This window comes from Pempheris klunzingeri, chromosome 13 (assembly GCF_042242105.1).
Source record: "Pempheris klunzingeri isolate RE-2024b chromosome 13, fPemKlu1.hap1, whole genome shotgun sequence".
NCBI lineage: Eukaryota > Metazoa > Chordata > Actinopteri > Acropomatiformes > Pempheridae > Pempheris > Pempheris klunzingeri.
Genome location: NC_092024.1, coordinates 3,545,382 through 3,569,135, shown reverse-complemented (window position 1 = coordinate 3,569,135; position 23,754 = coordinate 3,545,382). Strand labels below are relative to the sequence as shown.

Below are 23,754 nucleotides of genomic sequence, written 5' to 3'. Positions count from 1 at the left end.
CCATTTGCCACCAAACACTAAAAAACCTGATAATATTACTCGTTAAACTTGATTTGTAATGTTCAGAAAGAAATTCTTTATGTTTTTTTTATCATCATTGCTGATATATAAGTTCCATTTGGTTCCAAGTGTAAGACATTTATGCGTGTATGTAAAGTTTTTTTTGTTTTTTTTTCATGCACAACTTTTAATTCTATAGTAACAGCCGCCACAATAACAAGGGTTTCTGCACCATGGAACAGACAGGGTGTAGCACAGTCAAAGCAGCAACACAAACAACACGGCTTTGTCTGACAACATCTCTGTTATGGCGTTATGTACAGGTGATGCTGCATGGAGCTGTCCCGATGTGTCTGCAGCTCCATAAAAAGTTTATTTTGGTGTATTAGATTTTGGACATGTGACTTTATGATTTTCACATTTACTTCTGCAGTTATTTGCCCCTCTGTCTCAGCCTGGCAGCAGAAAAAAGTCTTAAGAAAAGTCTCAACTTGCTCAGACTGCTACTGCGTCCACAGTCCCATCTTAATTCCTGCTTTTTCTGCGCGCGGCCCTGCCGGACTTCAGCTCCATCAGCTCCACTTCGTGCTTCGCCGCGGTCTCCAACACTTTCTGCTTGTTGTAGAAGACCACAAAGTTATTTATGATAGGGTGGATTGGCAACGCGATGGCTATCACCCCACACAGAAAGCTCACGGCTGCGTTGCACTTGCCGAGCGTGGTTTTCGGGTAGATGTCTCCGTAGCCCACCGTGGTCATGGTGATGATGGCCCACCAGAAAGACTGCGGGATGCTCCTGAAAAGGGTCTCCGGGTGGCTTTGCTCCATGGTGTAAGCCAGGGCTGAAAACACAAAGATCCCCACGCCCATGTACATTAGGAGCAGCCCCAGCTCTTTGAGGCTCCTCTTGAGCGCGTAGGTCAGAGTCTGCAGCCCGGAGGAGTGGCGCGCCAGCTTGAAAATACGCGCGATGCGCATGATGCGGAGCGCCTGGACAGCCTGTTGGACGTTAGCCAGTTCCATCATGGATGTGGTGCCGAGGTAAGTGAGGGACAGCACCACGTAAAAAGGAATGATGGCCATAAAGTCTATGATGTTCATGAAGGAAAGCGCAAAGTGCAGCTTGTTCGGAGAGGAGGCGAGGCGCAATAAGTACTCCGCGGTGAACCATGACATGCAGACGGTCTCAATCGCCTCCAGGATCGGGTGCTCCACCAGCTTCCCCTCGGCATCCTTCACCTGGAGCTCAGGGATGGTCCCCACGCACATCACCACCGCCGAGACCAGGATGGAGAGGAAGGATGCGATGGCAATGATGCGCGCCGGCAAAGAGGAGCCCGGTTTCTCCATCAGTCTCCACAAGAACCTCTGGCACCGCTGGGCGCGCGTAATGCACTGATCCACCTCCAGATCATCCAGAATGAGTTTCACTTTGCTTGCAATCTCTTTCAGCTCTTCCTCCTTCTCGCTCAGGTAACTTTTGCAGCATTCATCTAAAACGCTTTGGTCTATTTTCCAGAACTCCATCTCCTTGATGAAACAGATTGGGCAAATGCCGGGTTTGATGTGGATTTCACCAAAGTAATAAACGTCGATGATGCACTTGAAGGCATCCGGATCTCGGTCGAAGTAAAACTCTTTTCTGCCCGGATCGAAGTCATCACAAAGGGAAGAGATAACTTCGTAATTCTGAGTGGAGCAGTTCAACAACTCTGCCAGTCTGCTCTCCGGATAGCGGTTCAAAACATCCCCGAAAAGCACCACTCGGACTCCGCCAATGTTTACAGCAATCTCCCCCTCTGCGCACAAACCAGCTCTATAATTCGGCTTCGGAATTGTCCACATTGTACTAAATGTTTGACTAAATGATTATTTATCCTGAATGCAACAGTAACGCCTTCTAACCGGAGTTAATGTCCATTACTTCGGCGCGCAAACGTTCCCTCTCAAGACTGTTTGACGCACTGAATGGCACAGCTTGAGCGGCCAGCTTCTCCTAACACTTCCCACCTCTCTCTCTCTCTCTCTCTCTCACACACACACACACACACACACACTTGCAGGTCTTTCTTCTCACGTCTGAGGGATGCAGGCTTGTTGGCTTGCAAAGACAATTCAGTCAATAATTGAAGGAGCACCATTAATCAGCACAGCACCCAATAATAAGGGACCAAATGAAATCATTTCCCACCATGCTAATCGCACTATTTCAAATGTAGAAGGCAGAGGCTACATTGTGAGAGCTATTCATCACTGGAATTAACAGTTACTTAATTAAAAAAGGAAAATCCTTTAACTTTAACTTTAAGCGCATTGATTGATCAAATATAATGTCTGAAAGCAGAGATGATTGCTGTAGAAACGGATGCTGCACAGAGCAGAGATAGTGCACTCTCTGGTGATCATGTACTGTATAACATTCTGTGGTGGAAAGCCACTAGTATATTTAAGAACAAGTACAAATCTGAGGCACGGATACTTTGAGTGTTTGTATTTTATGCTTAATAGTTCTACTCCACTACATTTCACAGGAATATGATACTTCTTATTGGATCTGATTGCTGAAGGATTGCTGAAAATAATAATTTACATAATTATCCTCTCATTGGCTTGTGACCCCTTAAAATACAGCTGTGTAGTTTGGACCTGGAGGGAAATGTACATCAGAAGTTTGAGCCCCCAGATAGGAACACTCACCAAGAGATGAGGAGACGACTACAGAGGTCCGGTCAGCTCACTTCTTTCTAACTACACATGTCCAGAATTCTTTCAACTTGTAGTCTCAAAAGGCGCTGACTCAAGTGACATTTCATCAGATGTCACATAGCTCCGCGTCTAGAGACAAAATAGGTTTATACAACTTTTTCCACATATGCAGAAGTGCTTCCCAGGGACTCCTTTCATGTGTACTTTGATGTGTAAAACATGATGTGCAAAATGAGTGGAGTTCCACCTTGACAAGCTACATGAGTAAAATGCAACTTACACACTGATACATCAAAGTCAATAATTTAATAATTTCACATATGGTAATATATCAGTCACAGGGGCCATTTTGTTCTGCAAAACAAATGTTTTTACTTTCTTCAAGAAGGATTTACGTGATATTTTCGTATTTCTCCTTAAAGTTATAGACCTTAAGATTTCAGTGCTAGTGATATGATGACACCCATCATTACTAGAGGTAACAGCAAATGCTGGAACAGCGCGCCCCACCACTAACGATGAAAACTACTACGTAGACAGAATAGAAATTCAGTGAATGACTATTGTTGGAAAAATCCTGAACATAAATATTGATTTCTGTAGGACTTTTCTTAGAATAAGAATAAGAATATAATCTCACTAATTAACAAATGATCTAATTTCTCCTTTTACCATTGGTAACATTACATTTAACAACATCCCGATCAAATATGAGTTCAAAGAAAAGTGATAAATACAGAGTCATGCTGTGCTTTCGCTACAGAACATACTTTGTAATGAAGCGGAAAATGTACTGAAGTGCTTTGTTGAACAATGTGCAACCATGCATTACTACACTGTGATGGCTTTAAGATTTCTAGGAAGAATGTGATCACTTGAAATGCTTGAAGCTGTACACTGACATGACCACTTACAGTACATATTCTGTCCAAAGAGCTATGAAACATATTTAAATGGTTCCACAGCTTAAATGGTTCTGTGTGCAGCACATCACAAAGTGAAGTCCATGTGCAGCTGATATTGTGGTGGAGAGGAGATCCAAAAACATCCACTGTTCACCCGACAACATTATTCACACTGCTGTCCAGGGGAAGGATGACAGCCATTTGTGGCTCAAGAGCAATGCTGAAAACCAAGATATTCGAGGATATACTGTATTCTTCACTAGATGTGTAGAGAGTCATTAGGTTCCCGGCTCTGACAGGTTTGGAACCATCCACCACATGAGTGATAAGTCCTTGCATGGTCATTGCGTGGGTGCTGTCTTTGCTGACTGCTAGCTGATCTCCAGCACGTTGGTGTTGATATGGAAGCAGATGTAGGAGAAGTACTCTTGCTGACAGAGGCCTGGGATGTCACTGCTTACCTGCTCGGCAGAGGGAGACAGGAAAAGACTTCAGCTTGAACCACGTACAACCAGTCATTGTACTGCTGAGTGGGCTTTTGCATCATTCAAATCAAGTTCTTTTCCCATGCTTTTTTTCTATCATGCAGCACAGTCATCCAAAATTTCGCACATTCAACTCTGCATTCGCCCCAACTCTACAGAGAGTTAAGCTCATTCTTTTAGTTTTGCAGTCCACAACTTTATTGCTTTGGTTCACTCTTAACGCTCTCATCAAACTTGTCTCAGCACTAAGCAGGCAATTTTTTAAAATAATCTCTAATACACACGCTGGAATTTAAATGCATTTCCCCTCTCTGCAACTAACAAATGTGTTGAGTGCATTTGCAATATGTTGAGTTGTAATATGTTTTATTTTTGAAACCATGTGTACTTGCTCACAATCTTCTACGTCCCTGCCACTCACAGACGATCTTGGTGCATTACCACCACCAACTTGTAGATCACTGGAACAGTTTGAAACCAGGATTGTGTATTGCAGCTGTGTGCAAGTGTGTGTCACCGTGGACGGGCCTCACTCATAAAAAAAACTATTACACAGTGCTTCCTAAGGGTCAACAACTCAAAAAAGTGAGTGTATTATCAGCAATAGTATCAAAAGTGAGTACTCACAATGCAGCAGAATGACCCCTGTCAATATTATAGCATTAAATATATCATATTATTGGGTATTTTATATTAAGATGTGGACATTGAAATGGTTTAAGAACAAAATGTAACAAATAAGGACATTTTAACTTGGGTTATGTAAAATTGTTGTGAAGATATACAAGATGTGCTCTCTGCTGGACAGTGTATGTAGTGGTGTCACTGTTTCTAAATGACTTACAGCATATGATATTGCTGAACTGCATTTTTTCCCCCCCATTTCTTATTGGCCGACATTGAGTGGAGATTGTTTTATCACTCATATTGATCGATAGGTCAAGAGTGAACATCCATGTTTCTTCATGCCTTTTCCTCGGTGCTCTAGATGAACCATGACACATCATAAGTGATGATTGAAGCAGTGAAAGTGGGTTTGGCCTCTTACATCTGTCATACTGACAGTGGCAGTGGGGTCCAGATGCACGAACAGCGAGGAGAGCTCTTCTCTCAGTTTCTTTGAACGCTTCCTGTCTGTCTGCAGCAGAAGAGCTTGATAGTTCACCGGTAATCCATACCTGGCAGGAGACATCTTTATGAGCCAACTCAAACATGCCTACGCTGCCGTGTTTCATTAATGTTGAGAGAAATTCACTCACCTGAGGACTGATTCCACAAACACCCTCAGTGCTTTCAAGTGAATCCAGGTAACAAACACCTCACTGAAATTCACCTTCAGCCAACGCACAAAGATTCCCTGTGGAGGAGGCATACATATTTATAATACAACACTCACACTACTCAAATCTAAAAAAAAAACCTAGAGAGCAGGTATGACGTTTAACGCACATATTGTTCCTTCTTGTGGACACTAAGCTGCTTCATCTCCTGCTGCTTCTTCTCCTCCAGATCAAAGCTGTACTCACGCACGGTGAACCTGTGAGGACCATCATAGGCTACACTATGGTAATTGACACACATTAACACAGCTTTGACTTGGTGGTGTATTTTCTGGCAATCCATCCTGCTTACTTGCTCTCCTGGGCTTTGACTTTGAATTCGCACACTGCTCTTTTGAAAAGTGTCACTGCGAACAGGCCTCCCTCTCCATCCTCGTGCAGTTTCCTGATGATCACACACAAAAAAAAGACGGGAAATTAGAGCGGCACGTGGCAATGTGCAGCGACAGGTCAAGCTCAAAGACAAAGAGAAAATAAAGTCAACTATTGTGCCAGTGAAAGTTGAGTGATATTTACGTCCTATAATGACGGTAGACAAGATATCATGCACTGTGAAGTGGTTTGCTATATATAGTTAAATGAAGTACTATCATATTACTATTAATTGCTATTGTGTTTAGTCATGTTCGCTGGCTAAAGATTTGGTACAGACATTAATGTTTATCATCAGGTCAAGGGTTTATAAGCAAACACCTTAAAAACAAATGAAATTTCCATCAGCCTCAGCTGTACCTTAGTTCCAATTAACATCTAAATTACTGCAAAATTTCCCCAGCTTAAGCTAAAACATCAGTGGAGCAGACTCACTTAAAATCATTAATATACAGTAGAAAGAAAATCAGACCCAAAACAACACCCTGTGGAGTTCCACATTCAGTTCACACTGTTTTCATCAACAACAGTTAACCACAATAAGTTCAGTGGGTTTGACAGGGCTTTCTAGTTTGTGCCTACAAAGCAGTTTATTTTTTCATGTAAGGTACACTACTCATACTTCAGGTTCTGGTATGAAAAAGCATTCAAATATTCATTTCAATTGATTGATTTCAATTTTTTTTCTCTGGAAAAAACCATTTCCTTCCCGTGCCATTCATCCAAACCACAGAGACTCTTACTTTCTGTCAGTAATAGAACACCTGTGGTCACTTAGCCTGACCTTAGCCTGCTCAGAACAGGTGCTTGGAGGTATACTGATTCACTTGTAAATGGATCAAGTGGAATGGTTTGGCTTACAGCCATCAGGACATAAAGACAACTCACCTGCTGGACCGGGGAACCACAAACTCTGACAAAGATTCATAGGTCCTCTCCCACTGCAAGTAGCTCCCTCTGTGACCAAAAACATGTCCCAAAACACATTCACACATAAAGAACACATGAATATACCATGCATACCCAAACACTTATTATGGTAGGTTATACCATAAAATAAAAGGTAGAATAACTTGAATTGCTTAGTGGAAAGTGTCACTGACCTGCTCACCAATACCAGTAGAGTGGTGAGGTACTCTGAGACCACCAGGTCTTCCTTCCTCACAATGTCATTCAGACTGCAAGTTTGCAAAGACCCTCTACAGACAGACATTCCAGTTCAACATTTCATAGTTTATATACAGTACTGTGCAAAAGTTTTAGGCAAGTGTGAAGAAGTGCTGTAAAGTAAGAATTCTTTCAAAAATATAGAGTTGTTTATTTTTTATCAATTTGCAAAATGCAAAGTGAGTGAACAGAAGAAAAATCGATCAGAGCTCTGTGGGGGGGGGGGGCCACACCATCACTTCCAGGACTCTGTTCTTCTTTACGCTGAAGATAGTTCCTAATGACATTGGCTGTATGTTTAGGGTCGTTGGCCTGCTGCAGAATAGATTTGGGGCCAATCAGATGCCTCCCTGATGGTACTGTATGATGGATAAGTATCTGTCTGTAACTCCATTTGCAGAAATGCAGCCCCAAACTTGCAGGGAACCTCCAGCAGCTTCACTGTTGCCTGCAGACGCTCATTGTACCTCTCTCCAGCCCTTTAGGGAGCAAACTGCCTTCTGCTGCAGCCAAATATGTCAAAATGTGACTCATCAGTCCAGAACACCTGCTGCCATTTTTCTGCACCCCAGTTCTAATGTTTTCATGCATAGTTTAGTGGCTTGGCCATGTTTCCACGTCAGAGGTTTGGCTTTTTGGTCGCAATTCTTCCATGAAGACAGCTTGTGGCCAGATTTCTCCAGACAGTAGATGGTGTACCTGGGTCCCACTGGTTTCTGCTGGTTCTGGGCTGATGGCCCTGCTGGACATCTTAAGATTTAGAAGGGAAGCAAACTTGCAGTTTCCTTTCTGACCACTGCGTCTATGGTCCTCAACATGGCCCGTTTCTTTGTGCTTCTTCAAAGAGCTTGAACAGCACATGTTGAAACCCCAGTCTGCTCTGAAATCTTTGCCTGGGGGAGACCTTGCTGATGCAGTATAACTACCTTGTGTCTTGTCGCTGTGCTCAGTCTGAACATGATGACCTGTGACATGAAACTGTCTCCCACAGCCTCACCTTGGTATCAGAGTTTGGCTGTTCCTCCCCCAGTTTTGGATTTAGATTTTTCTGCTGTTCGCTCACTTTGAAAATGTGTAAATTGATAAAGACAAATTGAATTCTATATTTTTGAAAGCATTCTTACTTTACAGCATTTCTTCATACATTTTTACTTCATACATAACTGAAGTCACTCACTCTAGTTTGTGCTCAAGGCTTTGCAAGCTGCTTTTCACATTGTTGTACGCCGCGGCTCGGGCTTTTAATTCCGCCTCCATCTGGGAAACTTCCTGCAGGACACACATGCAGGTATTAACAGCACATGTAAACATCAGGAGGACATGCAGTAACGCCAAAACTAGTCTGAGATAAGAACTCATAATGAATACCTTTAAGGTATTTTGGTCTTTTTTTAAAAGACACAGCGAAATGGAGAATACATCAAGTTTAAATGACGTGTCCCTGTGTGTCCCTTAATTGTTCATGTATCTGTTGTTATATGTTAAATATGAAATATCAATCTGAAAAACCGTAGCTTGTACTTCAAATGTGATTTGAGCTGCTAGCCACGCCCACTTATGAGAGGTCCAATCACATTTGAAGGATTTTATTAAAATCCCTCTTGTAACTAAACCGTTTCACTCAGAAACAGGTCAAATACTGAAGCTAAAGACGCTCTAATTTTATTTCACTGGGACTATATTTACATGGCACTCATAATTATCCTGATCTTCATTAGTTTGCACCTTGTTAATGATGTCTGCCAGGCTGGAGAGATGCAGAGCGGTGGGATACTTGGCTTTATCCCACTGAAATTTGGTCACGTAGGTCACCAGGTCGACTGAGAAACACACACAAGGAGTCACAACCTAACTAGAAACCAAAAATTGCTTCAAACTTCAAACTTCAAACTTCAAACTTCGAACACACACACCACCACACAGTGTCTAGTATAGTAGTGTCATTTAGGAAACACAATGACAAAAGCACTATGGAAGAGCACACATATAAGGAGTCACACAGCATTGCACTCAAAAAAAAAAACAAATTGGCAGCATATAAAATACCCCTCAGAGACTTGAGGTAAGCTTTCAGGGGTAACAGGACGGCTCTCTGATGCACGCTGTGGTCTGATGGGGAGAGTGATCAGACACACTGGTTAGCAGCTGCTTGGTGCCGGGCAGCTCACTCCATGCAGGAGGCAAATACAAGGTAAAGGGATCAGTACAGGCTGTCTTATCTCTGAATGTGTGTGTAGGAGGGGATGTGTGTGTGTATACATACATATGGAGCTCAGTTTAAGTAGCTCTTACTCTCATTTGCTATGTGCATGTAGCCTGGGGTGTCTATGCACTTACTTAATGAGTTTCTATACGATGTAATTAACACCCTTAGCGTGTGTGTGTGTGTGTGTGTGTGTGTGTGTGTGTGTGACTCACCTCCATTTGCTGAGACGTTTTCCAGCACTTTGTCAGTGGACTGCTCCATCACCTCCCTCATACACTGATGTGTTTTTTTAATCACACTGACCAGGCAACAGGGAAAATATTATTATCACAGAGGTGCCTGAGCTTTAGTTGACATGCTATTTATTTAGTTAGATTAGTTTAAACTTATTTACTGCCGCTTTCTACAAATTCTCTTCTCTGCAAATTCTTTCATTACACTGTGACCCACAATGAATGAACAATGTGGAACAGACAGATTCAGAAAACAATGGATCAAGCTGAATTAAAACAAGTCAATTGCTGCATTCTGATGTCGTAAAAAGGCTTTCATTCCCACTTGAACCACGTCAGCTCAGATGCACTAACAATGAATTTAAAATCAGGAGGGAAAACTAACCGCCCGCTGCCCCTGACCATCAATTAATCATGGCGCAGACCGCACACAAGCTCAGAGTTACAACTCTTAATTAAGGACAAAGTTGCGCTTTAAGCTACAAACGTGCAATGACCATTAAGACAAACATATTCAGCCTCAGTCATCATGCTTGGACTTCTTTACCTTTCAGTCATTGTGTCGAGCTTGGCGAGTTCATCTGACACGCTGAGTAGACTGTCCAGTATTCCCACCTGAGGTCACAGCATGGACGGCACAGTTAGTGCCACTGTGGCTGATATATGATCGATGAAATCATTAAAGAAAAGCAACAACTCTGCATGTACTATGACTTGGGAACTTGCTGGCTTTTATGATTCAGCACGGAGACATCCACATGTCACATTCAGTACCTTTGGTAAAGAGTTTTTAATGTTTTAACTCTTGACCTAAACCTACTCTTAAAATGGGATTGCTGGCAGCCAGGGTGAACATTGATCACGCTGAGTGAAATGGGTCAGATGGAAATTTTGCCTCAAACTGTAGAGAGCAACCTGAGCCTCGTCCCTTCATGAGAGAAGGACACCAAACACCATCACCCTCCTCAGCTACACTCTACTGTACACAGAACTAACATACAAATACAATTCTTCTTGCTCTTTGTTTTGGACAATGGTCAGGAAGAGAGACTCTTCAGTATCTGGTCCTTATGTGTGTATTTAGCCTGTACACTTTACTTGGCTCTCCACTGGGACAGACGATACACGAGCTCACCTTGAGATCTGGAATGGAGAACTTGCAGCAGGAGGCCAGGTTGGTTTTGGCAATGGTGCGCTTGAGTTTTTCTACACTGGTTAAACTGGTCTTGTCCAGAGGGACAGAAATCAACCACAAGTCTGTCATGACTCCCAGCGCTTCACATGGAGACCTCCAGTTAAAACCCTCCCCTCAAGAACCGGCTTTGGCACCAAATAGACCCAGAGAAAAGAAACATACAGCAAGATGAACTAAAAAGTCACTGAGTGTCCTATGATCATGTTAACTAGTCTACTAAAGGCAACTAAAAGAATAAAAACATGTGATCTTTCAGAGCAGGGTTCTTACCGTCAGGTGATCCTCTTCATGGCCGTCCTGTCAGTGCCTCTGTGCCTGAGTGAAGTGTGAGCTCAGCCCCGCCTGAGGCTGACTGACAGATCTCTGTCTGTCCTCCTCCAGCATCACAAGCAGCTGGAAGCTGCAGCAGTCACCGACACTGCGTCTTCCTCACACTAACATTTCATTAGTAACAGTTTCACATGTTATTTTACATGTTTCTGTACTTGTTCTTGTGTGTAAGCAGTAATGTATGGCAACAATTAAAGAAGCCATGTATTGTAAATAAAATAATGAGTTAACAATTTACAACATGTATATGTAACGTAATAATGCATTATACACTATTAGGCCCTTTCACAGTTGCATAGTTACGTTGCGTTTATCCATATTTGTAATATTCCTTTAGTATGGCAGTTGTGGCCGTGGAAATATAAATTATATAAATAAATATGATTATCGGTGATTTGTTCTAAGTTAATACAATTATGTTATTTTGTCTGACATTTAAAGCAGCTCTAGCTAATTAAATACAGTCTAATTTATACTGTTAATAAACTAAAACTGGAAGTTAGTTAATTTAGCAGTAGCGAACATTAGTTAAACATCAAAATTCTGTTATTTAACAAAAATGTATTGCTTTGCTATTTTTATAGGTAATATAATTTTCTAGAAATGTTTAAAGACAGATAAACTTTGAAGAGGAGGGTGCGGACCGTGTTCAGTCAGCGTTGTTCCTACTCGGACCTATTTCGTGAAACTCACGAGCACTTCCTGTTGTTGCTCTGAAGCAACAACGTGGATTGAGAGCAGGTCGCCGGTGTGTAGTAACAGTGTTATGTGTGGCCGGAGTCCCGTTCGTTCTCCACAATGCAGATATCAAGCGTGAATGATGTGAAGATTTACAATTTAAGCCACGGAAAGTCTCTTCCAGAGGTAAGAAGCTCAGTTACATTTTAGAAGTCATAAACTGACTGCTTTCCTTCACCCTAGCTAGCTGGCTAACACAGTTAGCCGTGGCAAAAGTCGTCCTAACAGCTAATTTCAGTAAATGTTGTACCAGAAATATGAATTGGCCAGAATTAAAATAAACTACATAACGGTCAGAAACGACTCAAAGTAATGAAAACACGGCTACACTAGCATCTATGAAAGAGTTGCTGTAACTTCATACTAAATCCTAATCACCTCTACCCTTTAAATGCAGTGGCTGTCAGATAGGAAGAAGAGGCAGTTACAGAAGAAAGATGTTGGTGAGTTAACTGCCACAGTTTCAACATCACACACTGGTTAATTGTCTTAGAAATGCATGTCATCATCCTGTCTTTTCATTCATTCATTCATTCTCTCATTTCTCCCCAGACATCCAGCGCAGGATTGAGCTCATCCAGGACTTTGAGATGCCCACAGTGTGCAACTCTATCAAAGTGTCGAGGGACGGTCAGTTCATCCTGGCAGCAGGTGAGACTCACCAGGTCACCAGACCTGAGCGATGTCAGAACCAGACCTCCAAGAATGTTCACTTCATCTCTTGTGTGTATTTTCTGTTCACTTCAGGCACTTACAAACCCAGGATTCGCTGCTATGACACCTACCAGTTGTCCCTGAAGTTTGAGCGCTGTCTGGATTCAGATGGTAAGGCAGCAGACACACCTGCCTGCTGAAGAACATCCATGTCTGGCTACGTTTAATCAATTTCTTTTCTCTCTCTCTCTCAAAGTTGTGGCTTTTGATATCCTGTCTGATGACTACTCTAAGGTAAGATTTTTTTTTGTTTGTTTTATTGTTAATTACCTGCATATACACTCCTCACTAAAAGTTAGGGATATTCAGCTTTCAGGTGAAATCTCAGGATGAACCTAAAATGCATTCTAACCTTTCCAGGTGAACTTAATGTGACCTTCTCTAAACCTTTGAATGCACATGTCCAACTGTTCAGTGTCTCAGTACTTTTTGCACAAGTTGCTGTTCTCTAACAAGAAGCTTAACAGCAACATTCACAACAGGTTTGATCCATGAATCCACCAATACATTTCCTGCTTCAGTTAGAATTGGTATTTAAACAGTCCTCCTCATCCTGCTGTTCACATTCTGACATCATGAGACCAAGACGACACCTAACAGTTGATCAGCAGCACCTCAACACTGGAGGCTTCAAACAGGAAGTCCTCAGACGGAGGTGTTCACTGAGCTTAGAGGGTCACAGAGTGTCATCAGGAGGTTGGAACAGTGATACAGAGACTGGAAGAGTCACAGAAAGGAGAGGAGTGGACGTCCTTTGGCCACATCCCAATTTATTGAGACACTGAAAATTTTTTGTTGTGGTATACCTACCACTGTTGTTAGATTTTCTTTCAATAAATTGTTTAAGATGAATAAAATTACCATTGCATGGTTCTACTTAAATGCCCTACTTTCATGATATAATATCACTGTAGCATTAACTTTTTACATTTTCCATAAATTTCACCTGAAAGTCGAATATCCCTAACTTTTTGTGAGTAGTGTATATCAATCTGTACAATTATCCAGCACCAATTACAATTAGCAGAGAAAGCAGTCAAAGCTAGGTTAAAACTGTATTACAAATGTACCAGAATTCATGTCAGCTACTACTGTTTTACACAGAACTGCCACATTTGCCCTCATAGCTTCTACAACTGTTCTGTAGCTGTAGATGTAGTAAAAGTCTCCCTTGGAGGCGACACTTTATTACTACACATGAGGGTGTTTTGGAAGAACGTGTGTAATCTTTGTTGTATCTTAATAAATAACACAGTTGGTTATTGTTTGAATGTATTTATTACTCTAACAAAGGTAATTAAATGTCCTTGTGTGTCAAACAACATTTCCTGGAATGCTCTGCTACTTTCACAACACTTGCTTTTAAATTGTTTGCCTGTGCAGTTGGTGTTTCTGCACTGTGACCGCTTCGTGGAGCTGCACTCGCAGCACGGGCACTACTACAAGACACGTATTCCAAAGTTTGGACGAGACTTTGCTTACCACTACCCCTCCTGTGATCTATACTTTGTGGGGACAAGGTGAGAGTGTGATTGAATGATGCTGCTGAGGCACTTTGTCACGCCGGCACAGTTTTAGATTTGTTCGGTGCGCGTCGCAGGAATAAGCTGTTTGGGAGACGTACGGATTGTTTTTGTCTGTATTTTCAGTTCAGAGGTGTTCAGACTGAATCTGGAACAAGGGCGCTTCCTCAACTCACTTCAGACTGATGCTGTGTAAGTGGAGCCGAGGGTTTTCTCTCACTGTTGATACTTTTTAATGTGTAGTGATACCCCAGTGATAGTAAGCTGTTAACGCCGCTTTTCTCCACCAGGGAGAACAACGTGTGTGACATCAACCCCGTCCATCACTTGTTTGCCACAGGAACCTCTGAGGTAAGTGTCACAGTGTGTGTGTGAAATGAGGCATCAGTTATAAGCAGACACAACTGAAACTGACTGTGTTGTTTGTGTGTGTGGCTGTTCGTTGCTAAATTCATTTTGGATTCTATGAAGGCTCGTAGTTTACTACATCTTAAATGTGTTTATAAAAATAATAATGAATAGATAAATAAGGACCGAACTGTCTTTGGAGAACATATTAGGAGAAATTAGAAGACATATTTTTGGACCATCTCAGGTTTCTTTGCACTACGTGTGAACAGTCACATAATTGGATTCACTCAGCTCAGTTATACTCTTGAAGAGTTTTGCTTTCTTTGGCTGTATTCACTAAGAAATTGGCCGATTTCATCTGTTTTTAAAGAGGTGTGTCCATATTTTGCCGTAAGATGGTCCAGGAATTTGCCGTTTTTGGATCCTCTGATGGTCGATCTTTCTCTTCTCTTATTTCTTTGATATTGTTTGGTATGAGTATCCTCACACACCAGCTGGGCCGATAAAAATAAGTGTGTCACATGATCTCTGAGTGTTAAAGTTCAAGTTTTTCAAAGCGTTACCTCTCACTTACAGTGGGAGCTGCCAATATGACAAGTTGCAGCTTTTCATTGGTCTTTAAAGTCTTGAGGTCATGAGTTATAGTCCTCCGGTGCGTCCACTTGACATCTCCTCTGTTTGATTACCAGGGCAGGGTGGAATGCTGGGATCCTCGCGTTCGGAACAGAGTGGGCATGCTGGACTGCGCCCTGAGCAGCGTCACTGAAGGAACAGAGTACGTACCAAGCTGTCTCTCTGAGGTTTCAAGTGATTTCAGGCTGACGATGCATATGTAGCCACATGGCACATTTCTCCACTGCCTGTTGCTCTGCTGCATGAAAAACAAGCTCCAATCTGTGCATCATTATGGTACAGCCTCCATCTGCCACCGAGCAACAACAGTGCTGACCCTTATTTCATAGTTTGTCGCACTCTTCCTTTTATCCCTCTAACATTCTGGTGATGTTGTGTTTTTGTTGACAGACTTCAGGGTTTGCCATCAGTTAGTGCGCTGAAGTTTAACGGCTCCCTTACCATGGCAGTAGGCACCAGCACAGGACAGGTGAGACAAAACCATCAAGCTTTGCTCTGGGCTAAGAATTCTGAGAATTGCGCACGTAATATTCATGATCATGATGGCAGCCTGCAGCAGCTGGACGTCAATCCTGTCAGCATATGTGTCAGAAAAGTCTACAACACTTCCTCCCTGTTTGCTGTTGTTGGAAACTATCGGTTGCCCACACACTGTGAAATTCTGCCTCTTCCTCCTGAGATTAGTTGACTCACAACAAAGTGACTAATTTCATGTGGTCTCCTAAAATGAGCTTAGTTTTGCCTGAAAAAGTCTGGTGCCCATGTGCTGTCACTTTTTCTTGGCTTAATGTAGCTCTTAGCTGTTAGTGACAGTTGCAGTTAGAAATAGCATAATGTCTCAGATGCATCCTTAGCTTTTTGTGGAGTGAAATAGACGTGTACATTTTAGAGGTGTTATCCACCTTCGCCTCGCTTTGTCTTGAAGGTGCTGCTCTATGACCTGCGCTCCAGCCAGCCGCTGCTGGTAAAAGACCACTTCTACAACCTGCCAATCAAGTCACTCAACTTCCACAAGCAGCTGGACCTGGTTGTGTCTGCCGACTCCAAGATTATAAAAATGTGGAACAAAGACACCGTAAGACTCAGGAGCAGCCTGACGGGGCCTGACCTGTGCTGCACGTGAATGATGATGCATTAGGAGCTGTTATAATAATCACATGTTATTACTTTATATTCAAGCATGCTTCCACTAATATCAACCCATGTAAAATGATGACTCGCCCTCATTGAGTGAATGTTAAGAAATGTTGATGTTAAGCACAACAAAGACCGTCTCACTCTGGTGCCAATTACCTCCTAATTATTCTATCTGTTCCCCACAGGGCAAAGTGTTCTCCTCCATACAGCCTCAAACCAACATCAATGATGTTTGCATCTACCCTAATTCAGGTGAGAACGACGTCTCCAACAAGATCATGAGATCAGATGCACTTTATTTGCCCCCATGCGGGGAAATACAAGCATCACAGCAGCAGAAGTACAGGAAGAGATGAAACACGATGAACATGTGCATACAAACGAAGCTTAAAATAACATGTACACCAACGTGAATAGTAACTTTGAAGTAAAGTTTAAACTGGGAGCTGGGTTTCATGTTAGCAGCTAAACATTTGTCTTCAAAGATTCGTTCATGCAGCTGTCTTTCACCTCCGGGTGGCGCCATCTCACAGTAGAGCTCACACATTGTTGGATTGAGCAGTTTTGTCTTATCTGTCATTGCATGTCAGGACCAGACCTGACAAAGCTCGAGGTGAACTTTCACATTGAGGCCATAAAGGTCCTGAATGAAAGATAATTTATTTTTTTATTTCATTCTTGAAGTTGTTACAGAACCGTGAGTTAAAGACACGTCCGCACGCTATTCAGCTCAGTCTTACCAACAGTTTTCTAATCCCTCCTCATTATTTGGTTGTGCAGATTCGAATCATAACCAGCTGCTTTCACTTTGTCACATATATCACAAATATACACGACTAAATTTAGTGTTTACATCATAGATGAGCTTTATTAATATGTATCCTGTCCTCACATTGTTTCATGGTGTGTCTCATTGACAGGCATGCTCTTCACCGCCAATGAAGATCCCAAGATGAACACGTTCTACATCCCAGTAAGTGCAGAGCATCAGCGTATAAAGAGAACTGGTTTCAAGAACAGCGACCAGCTTTAAAGCTAATTTGACATAGTAGCCAAACCGTGGAATTACAGTATCCGGTTCAGCCGCATGACGCCAGTGGGCCCTAAAAGACTTTCTGTCCCATAGACTTACAATGTGAAAAAGACATCTTTAAATCAGCGGATGGGATTTTGAGGCATACCAGAGCAAACACACAAGTGGTCCTTATTTAAAGTGCTGTAAAGCTCACTAATAGCCAGAGTTATTCTCCTAGGCAGAGTGAAATGTGTGCAAACCTGCGATCCAGCGGTCAGGAGACGAGGTGAACAGAAATGTGTGCGTGCTCTGTGGGTGATACAGACGCAGAAGATCCGGGTAATTCTATACCCGGAAGTCAAACATTTTTTAACTGATGTGCCTCCTGCATCATTCTTAATAATTACCTTTCATAGTGGGGGGGGGGGGGCTGTATCCACTTCCCTTCATACATCCATGGTGCTGATTTTACAACCGGCGTGCAGCACTCACATTCTCATCCCGTTCATTAGGTGCTGAACTGACAGCACAGGTCTGAGATAAATACTTTATGAGGTGTAGGAGAAGTGTGTGAGCTTTTTTATTTTCTCTTTCATCAATCTGCTTCTTACGAGGCCGTCGCATTATGAGTTAAGCTGGTGGAGGCTTGTCATCAACAGGACATTCTCTGATAGTATCTGACAGCGTGTGTTATTCTACAGGAAGTGTGTGTGTGTGTGCGTGTGTGTGTGTGTATAGTAAACTAGACTTTGCTTTGTGTAAATCACTATTTTCCAGTCATGATGGACATGTTGACCTTCGGCCCTTCTGTCCTGCTCTACTGAAGAGGGTTAGGTGAACACATGACTTAGCTGTCAGAATAGTGTTGGCTCTCCAGCTGCAACAGACATTTGGCTAATTGTTTTTACAAGCTAAAATGCCAACATTGTCTAGTTCCAGTTTGTCAGCTTTGATGCTGTGCAGATTTCCGTTGTCTTATATGATAGTAAATCTGATATGTTGCATAGGTTCTGGATTATTAATGAGACAAACTAATTCGAGGGTATTTCCCTGTGCTTTTAAGAGGCACATGTTCATTGGACATTTGCATGAACATGTTTGGAATGTGAGGAACTGACAGTTACGTGGCTGTTGGTTCCACTTAAAGCCATGACGTACATATCATCTGAGAAGCGTACCTGTTGTGTAGCAATAGTGTGACTTCAGACAGCACATTTTGATTTGGCCAAGCACCTCCTGTCCAGACACGTCTCTCCACCCCACGCTCGCCACACAGCTCTTTTCTTCGAAGGGCCGCTTGAGGCTTTATCAGATATAAATCAGTTCAACAGTGACGAAAGTACAGGATGACTGAACAGATTCCACAGAACAGGCAGAAATGCTGAGTTTAGCCATTCATCCATTGAGTCCAACTCAGTGAGATGTCATAGCACGAGCTGACCTTTGATCGGCCTTACTTAAGATAAGTGGCCCCTTACTTAGCCCAGTCTTTGGTTCAGTGTCTTCTATACATGTGCAAGATTTTACCTTTGAGAAACAAAAACCCAAAAGGGTATAACATCCCTAACATTACACACCGAATGTCAGAATTTGTGATCATAATGAAACTGAACATCAGTCCAGGTTTGTCAGCAAATACAACTTTTGCCAGATGTTTCTTTCTCAACCTGCTGCAGTGTTCAGCAATACTGAGATGTGAACGCCATTAACATTACATGAAACAACTGCTGAACAAGAACAAGATGACCTCTCTATTTGTCTGGCTCAGACTACACAAGCAGAATGCATTTTTGCACAGAACAAGGGTTGTGGATCGAGTCCCCCGTCACTTACAGAGCAGTTACTTCACACAGATCTCACTTTACAGCCAGTACGGAGGGGGTGGAGGGGGGCGACAGCTACCAGGCATGTAAATTTCAAGCAGTTTCCTTTGGTGTTAAATGAGCATGTTAACAATTAACGGTTGGTGTTTAAGATTCATGCAACACAGACTGCTTATTTTTCCACCATAGAAGTCTTTTTTGACCATTCACATACTGACATGACAACTTTTCCAACCAGGGAATCTTTCTCCCTTTAACCTCCACAAAGAAACTGGATTTAAACCCAAAACAGGGGAGTATTGCTCAGAGAGCTTGTAAAGGTGCTAACCGCTAATTAATCAATGATTGAATCCCTATCTGCGATCAATAACTAACTCAACTAAGTGATTTTATTTGAACATTTTATAGGGAATCAAGATATGGCAGTATCCAGTAATTTCCAAAAACAAAACAAGTATTAGTCCAAAAAGACATTGGTTTAAGTAGCGGGGGTATGTCTCCTCTGCTTGAAGCTATCCTGTTCACCATGTTGTGACCCCTCAGATTTGCACTGCTCTAAGAGGCTGGTTTTAGTAATAGTTACTTTCATTTTCAATTAATCTTTCTCGATTAAACAATTAACCATTTGGTCCTTAGAATATCAGAAAAAAGTGTGGAATCGCAATTTCCTACAGACAATCTGATGTCATCAAATTACTTGTTGTATCTGAACCAAGAGTCGAAAACACAAAGATATTCAATTTACTGTGACATAGAACAGGGAAAAGCAGCAAACTCTCACAGCAGAAAAGCAGAAATCAGGGACTGTTTAGTATTTTTTGCTTGAAAATTTAGTAACAGTGACTCTTTGGTGATACAGCAAAAGCATCAGCACACCAGTGTCATTGAGATGGGATTGAAATATGGCCCAGGACAGCTGGTCTATCTTGGTTTCAACAAATACATGACAGGTTTCATACTTACTCAACACTTGAAATGTGACCCTGTGTGTGTGTGTGTGTGTGTGTTTAGGCTCTGGGCCCTGCACCCCGGTGGTGCTCCTTCCTTGACAACCTGACAGAGGAGCTAGAGGAGAGCCCGGAGACCACCGTCTATGACGACTACAAGTTTGTCACCCGGAAGGACCTCGAAAATCTGGGTGAGACCCTGCTGCTCACTGCATGTGGAAACACTGGAAACAGCAAATTCCACTGAAAACATTTCACCGAACCAAGCAGCACTTGGTGCATTTACACATTTTTAGTTTGAAAGCACAAAGGGTTTTTAAGAGATCACTGCACAAAGAGGGAAGTTAATCCCAGCCCAGAAAATGACACCCAAATCTATGAGTCAATCTGAGCCACTCTGCCGCCTCGGGTGCCTCGATTACTTAACTAGGAGCCAAGGGAACGATTGAGGGGCTTTAGGTAAGAAAAGTAGTGCGTTGAGGCGGGGTGAGGATGAAGGAGGGTTGGGGGAGTGGAAACCAGAAGGGTTGAATGAACACTGGAATGCAGGCTCAGCAGTAAAGAGATCAAATGACAAGAAGCAGAAAGGCGGTTGGCTGCCGTGGAATAAAAGGAGAGGAGGGGTCAGCCAGGGGAACGGCAGTGTTGATTTACAGGAGCCGCGTAATGTGGACCCATTATGTAACGCTGAGGCACTTACTGAGAAGAGCCCTTACTCCACATTCTGCATGTCCCTCTATCTACACACTCTCACTTTCAGGGAGCCTTTGATGTAACAAATCCGTTTTCTAAGAGTCAACCCAGCCTGTTCATGCTGCTGCTCCCAGTCACACCCTACAGTGAATAATCCCGGGGGGGAGTTTTTTTGTCGTACATTTCAGACTGACTTTGTTCTTTCTTGGAATCACCAACTTGACATTCAGCAGTTAACCATTATACTTCATCCCCTGGGTACCATCAATATCTGCATATCAATGTCCATTCAGCAGTTGTCAAGATATGTCAGTAAAAAACCACCATTTCTGCCTTCTTTTTTTTTTTCATATATTCATTTAGAGACTTTATTGTGTCCTTATTGTGTTTTCCCTGTTCGTGTCAGGCTTGTCTCACCTGGTGGGATCATCTCTCCTGCGAGCCTACATGCACGGCTATTTCATGGACATCAGGCTTTATCACAAGGTAAGGTGTCTAGCCGCTAAGTCAACATTGTGCGTACATGTCTTCATCATTTAGCGGAGTTGTTAAATTCAGACTGCTCATGATATGACAGGCAAAAGCTGCTGTGAATGTGTTGTTGCCGTCAAAGACACACGTTTGATTTGACAGTTTTGCTGTTTGTTTTGGCCACAGGTCAAAAGTTTGGCAAATCCTTTTGCATACGAGGAGTATCGCAAGGATAAGATCCGCCAGAAGATCGAGGAGTCCAGGACCCAAAGAGTGCAGGTTAAGGTGAGACGTCCTGGCACATTGTCCTGTCTTACAGCCTCACCTAGTTTGCAGAGCGTAGCAGTTTAACCAGAGCAAATTATTCAACTAGTTTCTCCACATTCTGTTGCAAAGTTTAAAGAATTCTGTCCACTGCTACTTTTTTTGATGGATCGCATGTCCCATTTTCTGTCTGTGTGATCAAGTGTGCTTTGTGTTCTGACTGAGACAGAAGCTGCCCAAGGTGAACAAGGAGCTGGCTCTCAAGCTGATGGAGGAGGGTGACGATGAAGCAGAGCTTGTTTCTAGGAAAAAGAAGGGCAAGGTAGGAGAGTGCAGATTACAAAGTCTCCATTCGCACTTGGTTGTGAATTCATTTACTTTGAAGATACAGCAATATTCCTTTAAAACTCATCATCTGTCATGAGGTTTTATTTTTGTGTAACAATAAATCAAGTCTGTAATTGAGAATCAGTTTGCTGCACATAACCATCATTTTGCCCCCCCATCACAACCGCAGGCTCTCCCGACCATCCTGGGAGACGACCGTTTCAAGGTGATGTTCGAGAACCCAGACTACCAGGTGGATGAGCAGAGCGAGGAGTTCCGCCTCCTCAACCCCATCGTCTCCAAGGTCGGACAGAAGAGAAAGAAGAAGCTGCGTCTGCTGGCTCAGCAGGCTGCTGCTTCCCAACAGGTAACACTAACACTTTAGGAGCAAAAGTGTGCGATGTGAAGGCCATCAGACTTGAATTTCCCAGTTTTGAGCTGCTACCACATGAGAAAGGAAACAAATTCTTGTGGCGTAACTAAAAAGGTGGTTTTTAACATTCAGTTCTTGTATTGGAAATACTGATATTATCTTGCTGGACTCCATAATCCCTCCAGACACAGACATCTGTTTCCTCCTTGTTCACTGGTCTCTGCCAGCGAGCTGTGTTTGAGCATACGGCCTTCTAAACATTGTTGACCAGTCCTGTCCTCAAATGAATAACTGGGGCTTTCCTACATCTTTGTCCAGGCGGCTGAAGACGAGGAGGAGCCCGAGGGGCAAGCCAGCTCCGAGGAGGAGAGCTCGGACGACGACAAGAGCTGGGTGGAGGAGGTGAGGGAGCAGCGGAGGTTACTGCGACAGGAGGGCCGAGACCGCCGGCGGCAGGAGAGGAAGGAAGCAGACCGCAACACCGTCCTGCTGGAGCGGGAACAGAGCGGAGGAGAGAAAACCCCAAACGCAGCCGAGAGCAAGAAGACAAATCAGCCTCAGTTTTATCAGATCAAAGCCGGGGAGGAGTTCAGAAGTTTTAACGACATGGCCCAGAAGCAGAGACTACAGAAGTATGTCTTTGAAAATGCGTTAAATGGAACTGTCAGAGGAGTGCTGGCTCATTGTGTGGGACTCAGAATATTATTCAGATCGCTTTAGGGTCTGCAGCTGTGAACAGATTTATAAACCCGAATCAATAAATAAGAATAGTAGTTAGAATGATAATGATAATATAAAACTACATCACTGCACTTCAGAGCCAAAACAGTAACTCTACTGTCTGTCTGCACTCCGTGGGTACTGTTGGGTAAACTGTGTCTGAGGAATGTGTGTGTTCTTCCAGGGCTTCTCTGGAGGACCGTCTGAAGTTAGAGGAGCACTCTGGAACCAGCAACATGGCGGACACCGCAGTGGGCAGCAAACAGCTAACCTTCACTCTCAAAAAGGTAAAGTAGAGATAGAAACACTACTCGCATTTCCGCCCTAAGTGTGAGTGTACGGTTCGTTTTGTCCGGAGGGTGTACTGGTGGCGGACATACACAGCTGAACACTGTTGAAAACGCATCATTCTGTCCTCGCGTGCAGTCGGAGCAGCAGAGGAAGCAGCAGCAGGCGGAGCGGGAACACCACGAGGAGAGGAAGAAGCTGAGGCGCTCGGCCGGACACCTGAGCAGCGCCCGTGGGAGAGGATGGGGCGGCGGCAGGGGAAGAGGAGGCGGGAGAGGGAGAGGGAGAGGCCGGTACTGAGGGGGCCAGCATAGTCCTCACCCAAAGCCTGCGTCCTGGATGGACAGCGGAGGCCTCACAGGCACAGTGTCTTCCTTCCTTTAAGCGCTGAAGAATGCAGACATTCTGCACCAGTGGCAGAGACGGACACCGACGAGCCTGCCCCCTGCTCCAGGGGGGGGCTGGGCCATGTGTTTAGCTGCTCTCTGCAAACTCAGAGCATATTAAAAAGAGTGCATATGAGGCTCATGCCATTATCCATAAATGCAATGACTGCTCCTTAGTGGAAGCTCCACTTTGAGTTAATGGAAGGAGAAAAGGTATATGTTGTAAAAAACAAAAAGTAGTATTTTTTAATGCTCTTTGTTATTACTGAATATTGTTAAGCCAACACTGGATTAACACTTGTGCTATATATTATATTTGGTACAACACCTGATTGTCTACATTGTTTTTTTTAGCTGAAAGTCAAACTATCCAAAGTCAAACTAACCAAAATGGTTCAAAATGAGCAAATAG

The 23,754-nt window shown here is 43.1% G+C and overlaps 3 protein-coding genes across 3 annotated transcripts; 1 reads left to right on the top strand and 2 right to left on the bottom strand.

The window, feature by feature from the left end:
- Window positions 1-525: 525 nt before the first annotated feature.
- Window positions 526-1,845, bottom strand: kcnf1b (potassium voltage-gated channel, subfamily F, member 1b). The gene has a single exon (XM_070842978.1). It carries the CDS (start codon window positions 1,843-1,845, stop codon window positions 526-528), a length of 1,320 nt encoding a protein of 439 aa, XP_070699079.1.
- A 2,137-nt stretch (window positions 1,846-3,982) lies between these two features.
- atp6v1c2 (ATPase H+ transporting V1 subunit C2) lies at window positions 3,983-10,696 on the bottom strand. The gene is made up of 12 exons (XM_070842936.1): window positions 10,550-10,696; window positions 9,962-10,029; window positions 9,394-9,479; window positions 8,701-8,795; window positions 8,153-8,244; window positions 6,912-7,007; window positions 6,697-6,765; window positions 5,729-5,821; window positions 5,546-5,633; window positions 5,356-5,453; window positions 5,145-5,274; window positions 3,983-4,072 (listed from the first exon to the last, which is right to left on the bottom strand). The coding sequence occupies exons 1-12, from the start codon at window positions 10,676-10,678 to the stop codon at window positions 3,983-3,985; spliced, it is 1,134 nt and encodes a 377-aa protein (XP_070699037.1). The 5' UTR covers window positions 10,679-10,696.
- A 967-nt stretch (window positions 10,697-11,663) lies between these two features.
- On the top strand, window positions 11,664-23,669 carry nol10 (nucleolar protein 10). Its single transcript, XM_070842092.1, has 21 exons — window positions 11,664-11,803; window positions 12,075-12,120; window positions 12,230-12,328; window positions 12,425-12,502; window positions 12,588-12,625; window positions 13,775-13,911; window positions 14,041-14,106; window positions 14,205-14,265; window positions 14,955-15,040; window positions 15,289-15,367; window positions 15,824-15,973; window positions 16,221-16,287; window positions 16,956-17,008; window positions 19,885-20,011; window positions 20,920-20,999; window positions 21,171-21,269; window positions 21,478-21,570; window positions 21,766-21,942; window positions 22,267-22,580; window positions 22,853-22,955; window positions 23,095-23,669. Exons 1-21 carry the CDS (start codon window positions 11,738-11,740, stop codon window positions 23,254-23,256), a joined length of 2,181 nt encoding a protein of 726 aa, XP_070698193.1. The 5' UTR covers window positions 11,664-11,737; the 3' UTR covers window positions 23,257-23,669.
- Window positions 23,670-23,754: the final 85 nt, after the last annotated feature.

Bases quoted from the DNA above. Each gene is read 5' to 3' on its own strand.
- kcnf1b (XM_070842978.1), bottom strand. From the start codon at position 1,845: ATGTGGACAATTCCGAAGCCGAATTATAGAGCTGGTTTGTGCGCAGAG.
- atp6v1c2 (XM_070842936.1), bottom strand. From the start codon at position 10,678: ATGACAGACTTGTGGTTGATTTCTGTCCCTCTGGACAAGACCAGTTTA. The intron at 10,030-10,549 runs GTGAGCTCGTGT...CTGTGACCTCAG, and splicing joins TCTCCATTCCAGATCTCAAG to GTGGGAATACTGGACAGTCT. The intron at 9,480-9,961 runs GTAAAGAAGTCC...TTGCCTGGTCAG, and splicing joins CTCGACACAATGACTGAAAG to TGTGATTAAAAAAACACATC.
- nol10 (XM_070842092.1), top strand. From the start codon at position 11,738: ATGCAGATATCAAGCGTGAATGATGTGAAGATTTACAATTTAAGCCAC. The intron at 14,266-14,954 runs GTAAGTGTCACA...TTTGATTACCAG, and splicing joins TTGCCACAGGAACCTCTGAG to GGCAGGGTGGAATGCTGGGA. The intron at 22,956-23,094 runs GTAAAGTAGAGA...CCTCGCGTGCAG, and splicing joins TAACCTTCACTCTCAAAAAG to TCGGAGCAGCAGAGGAAGCA.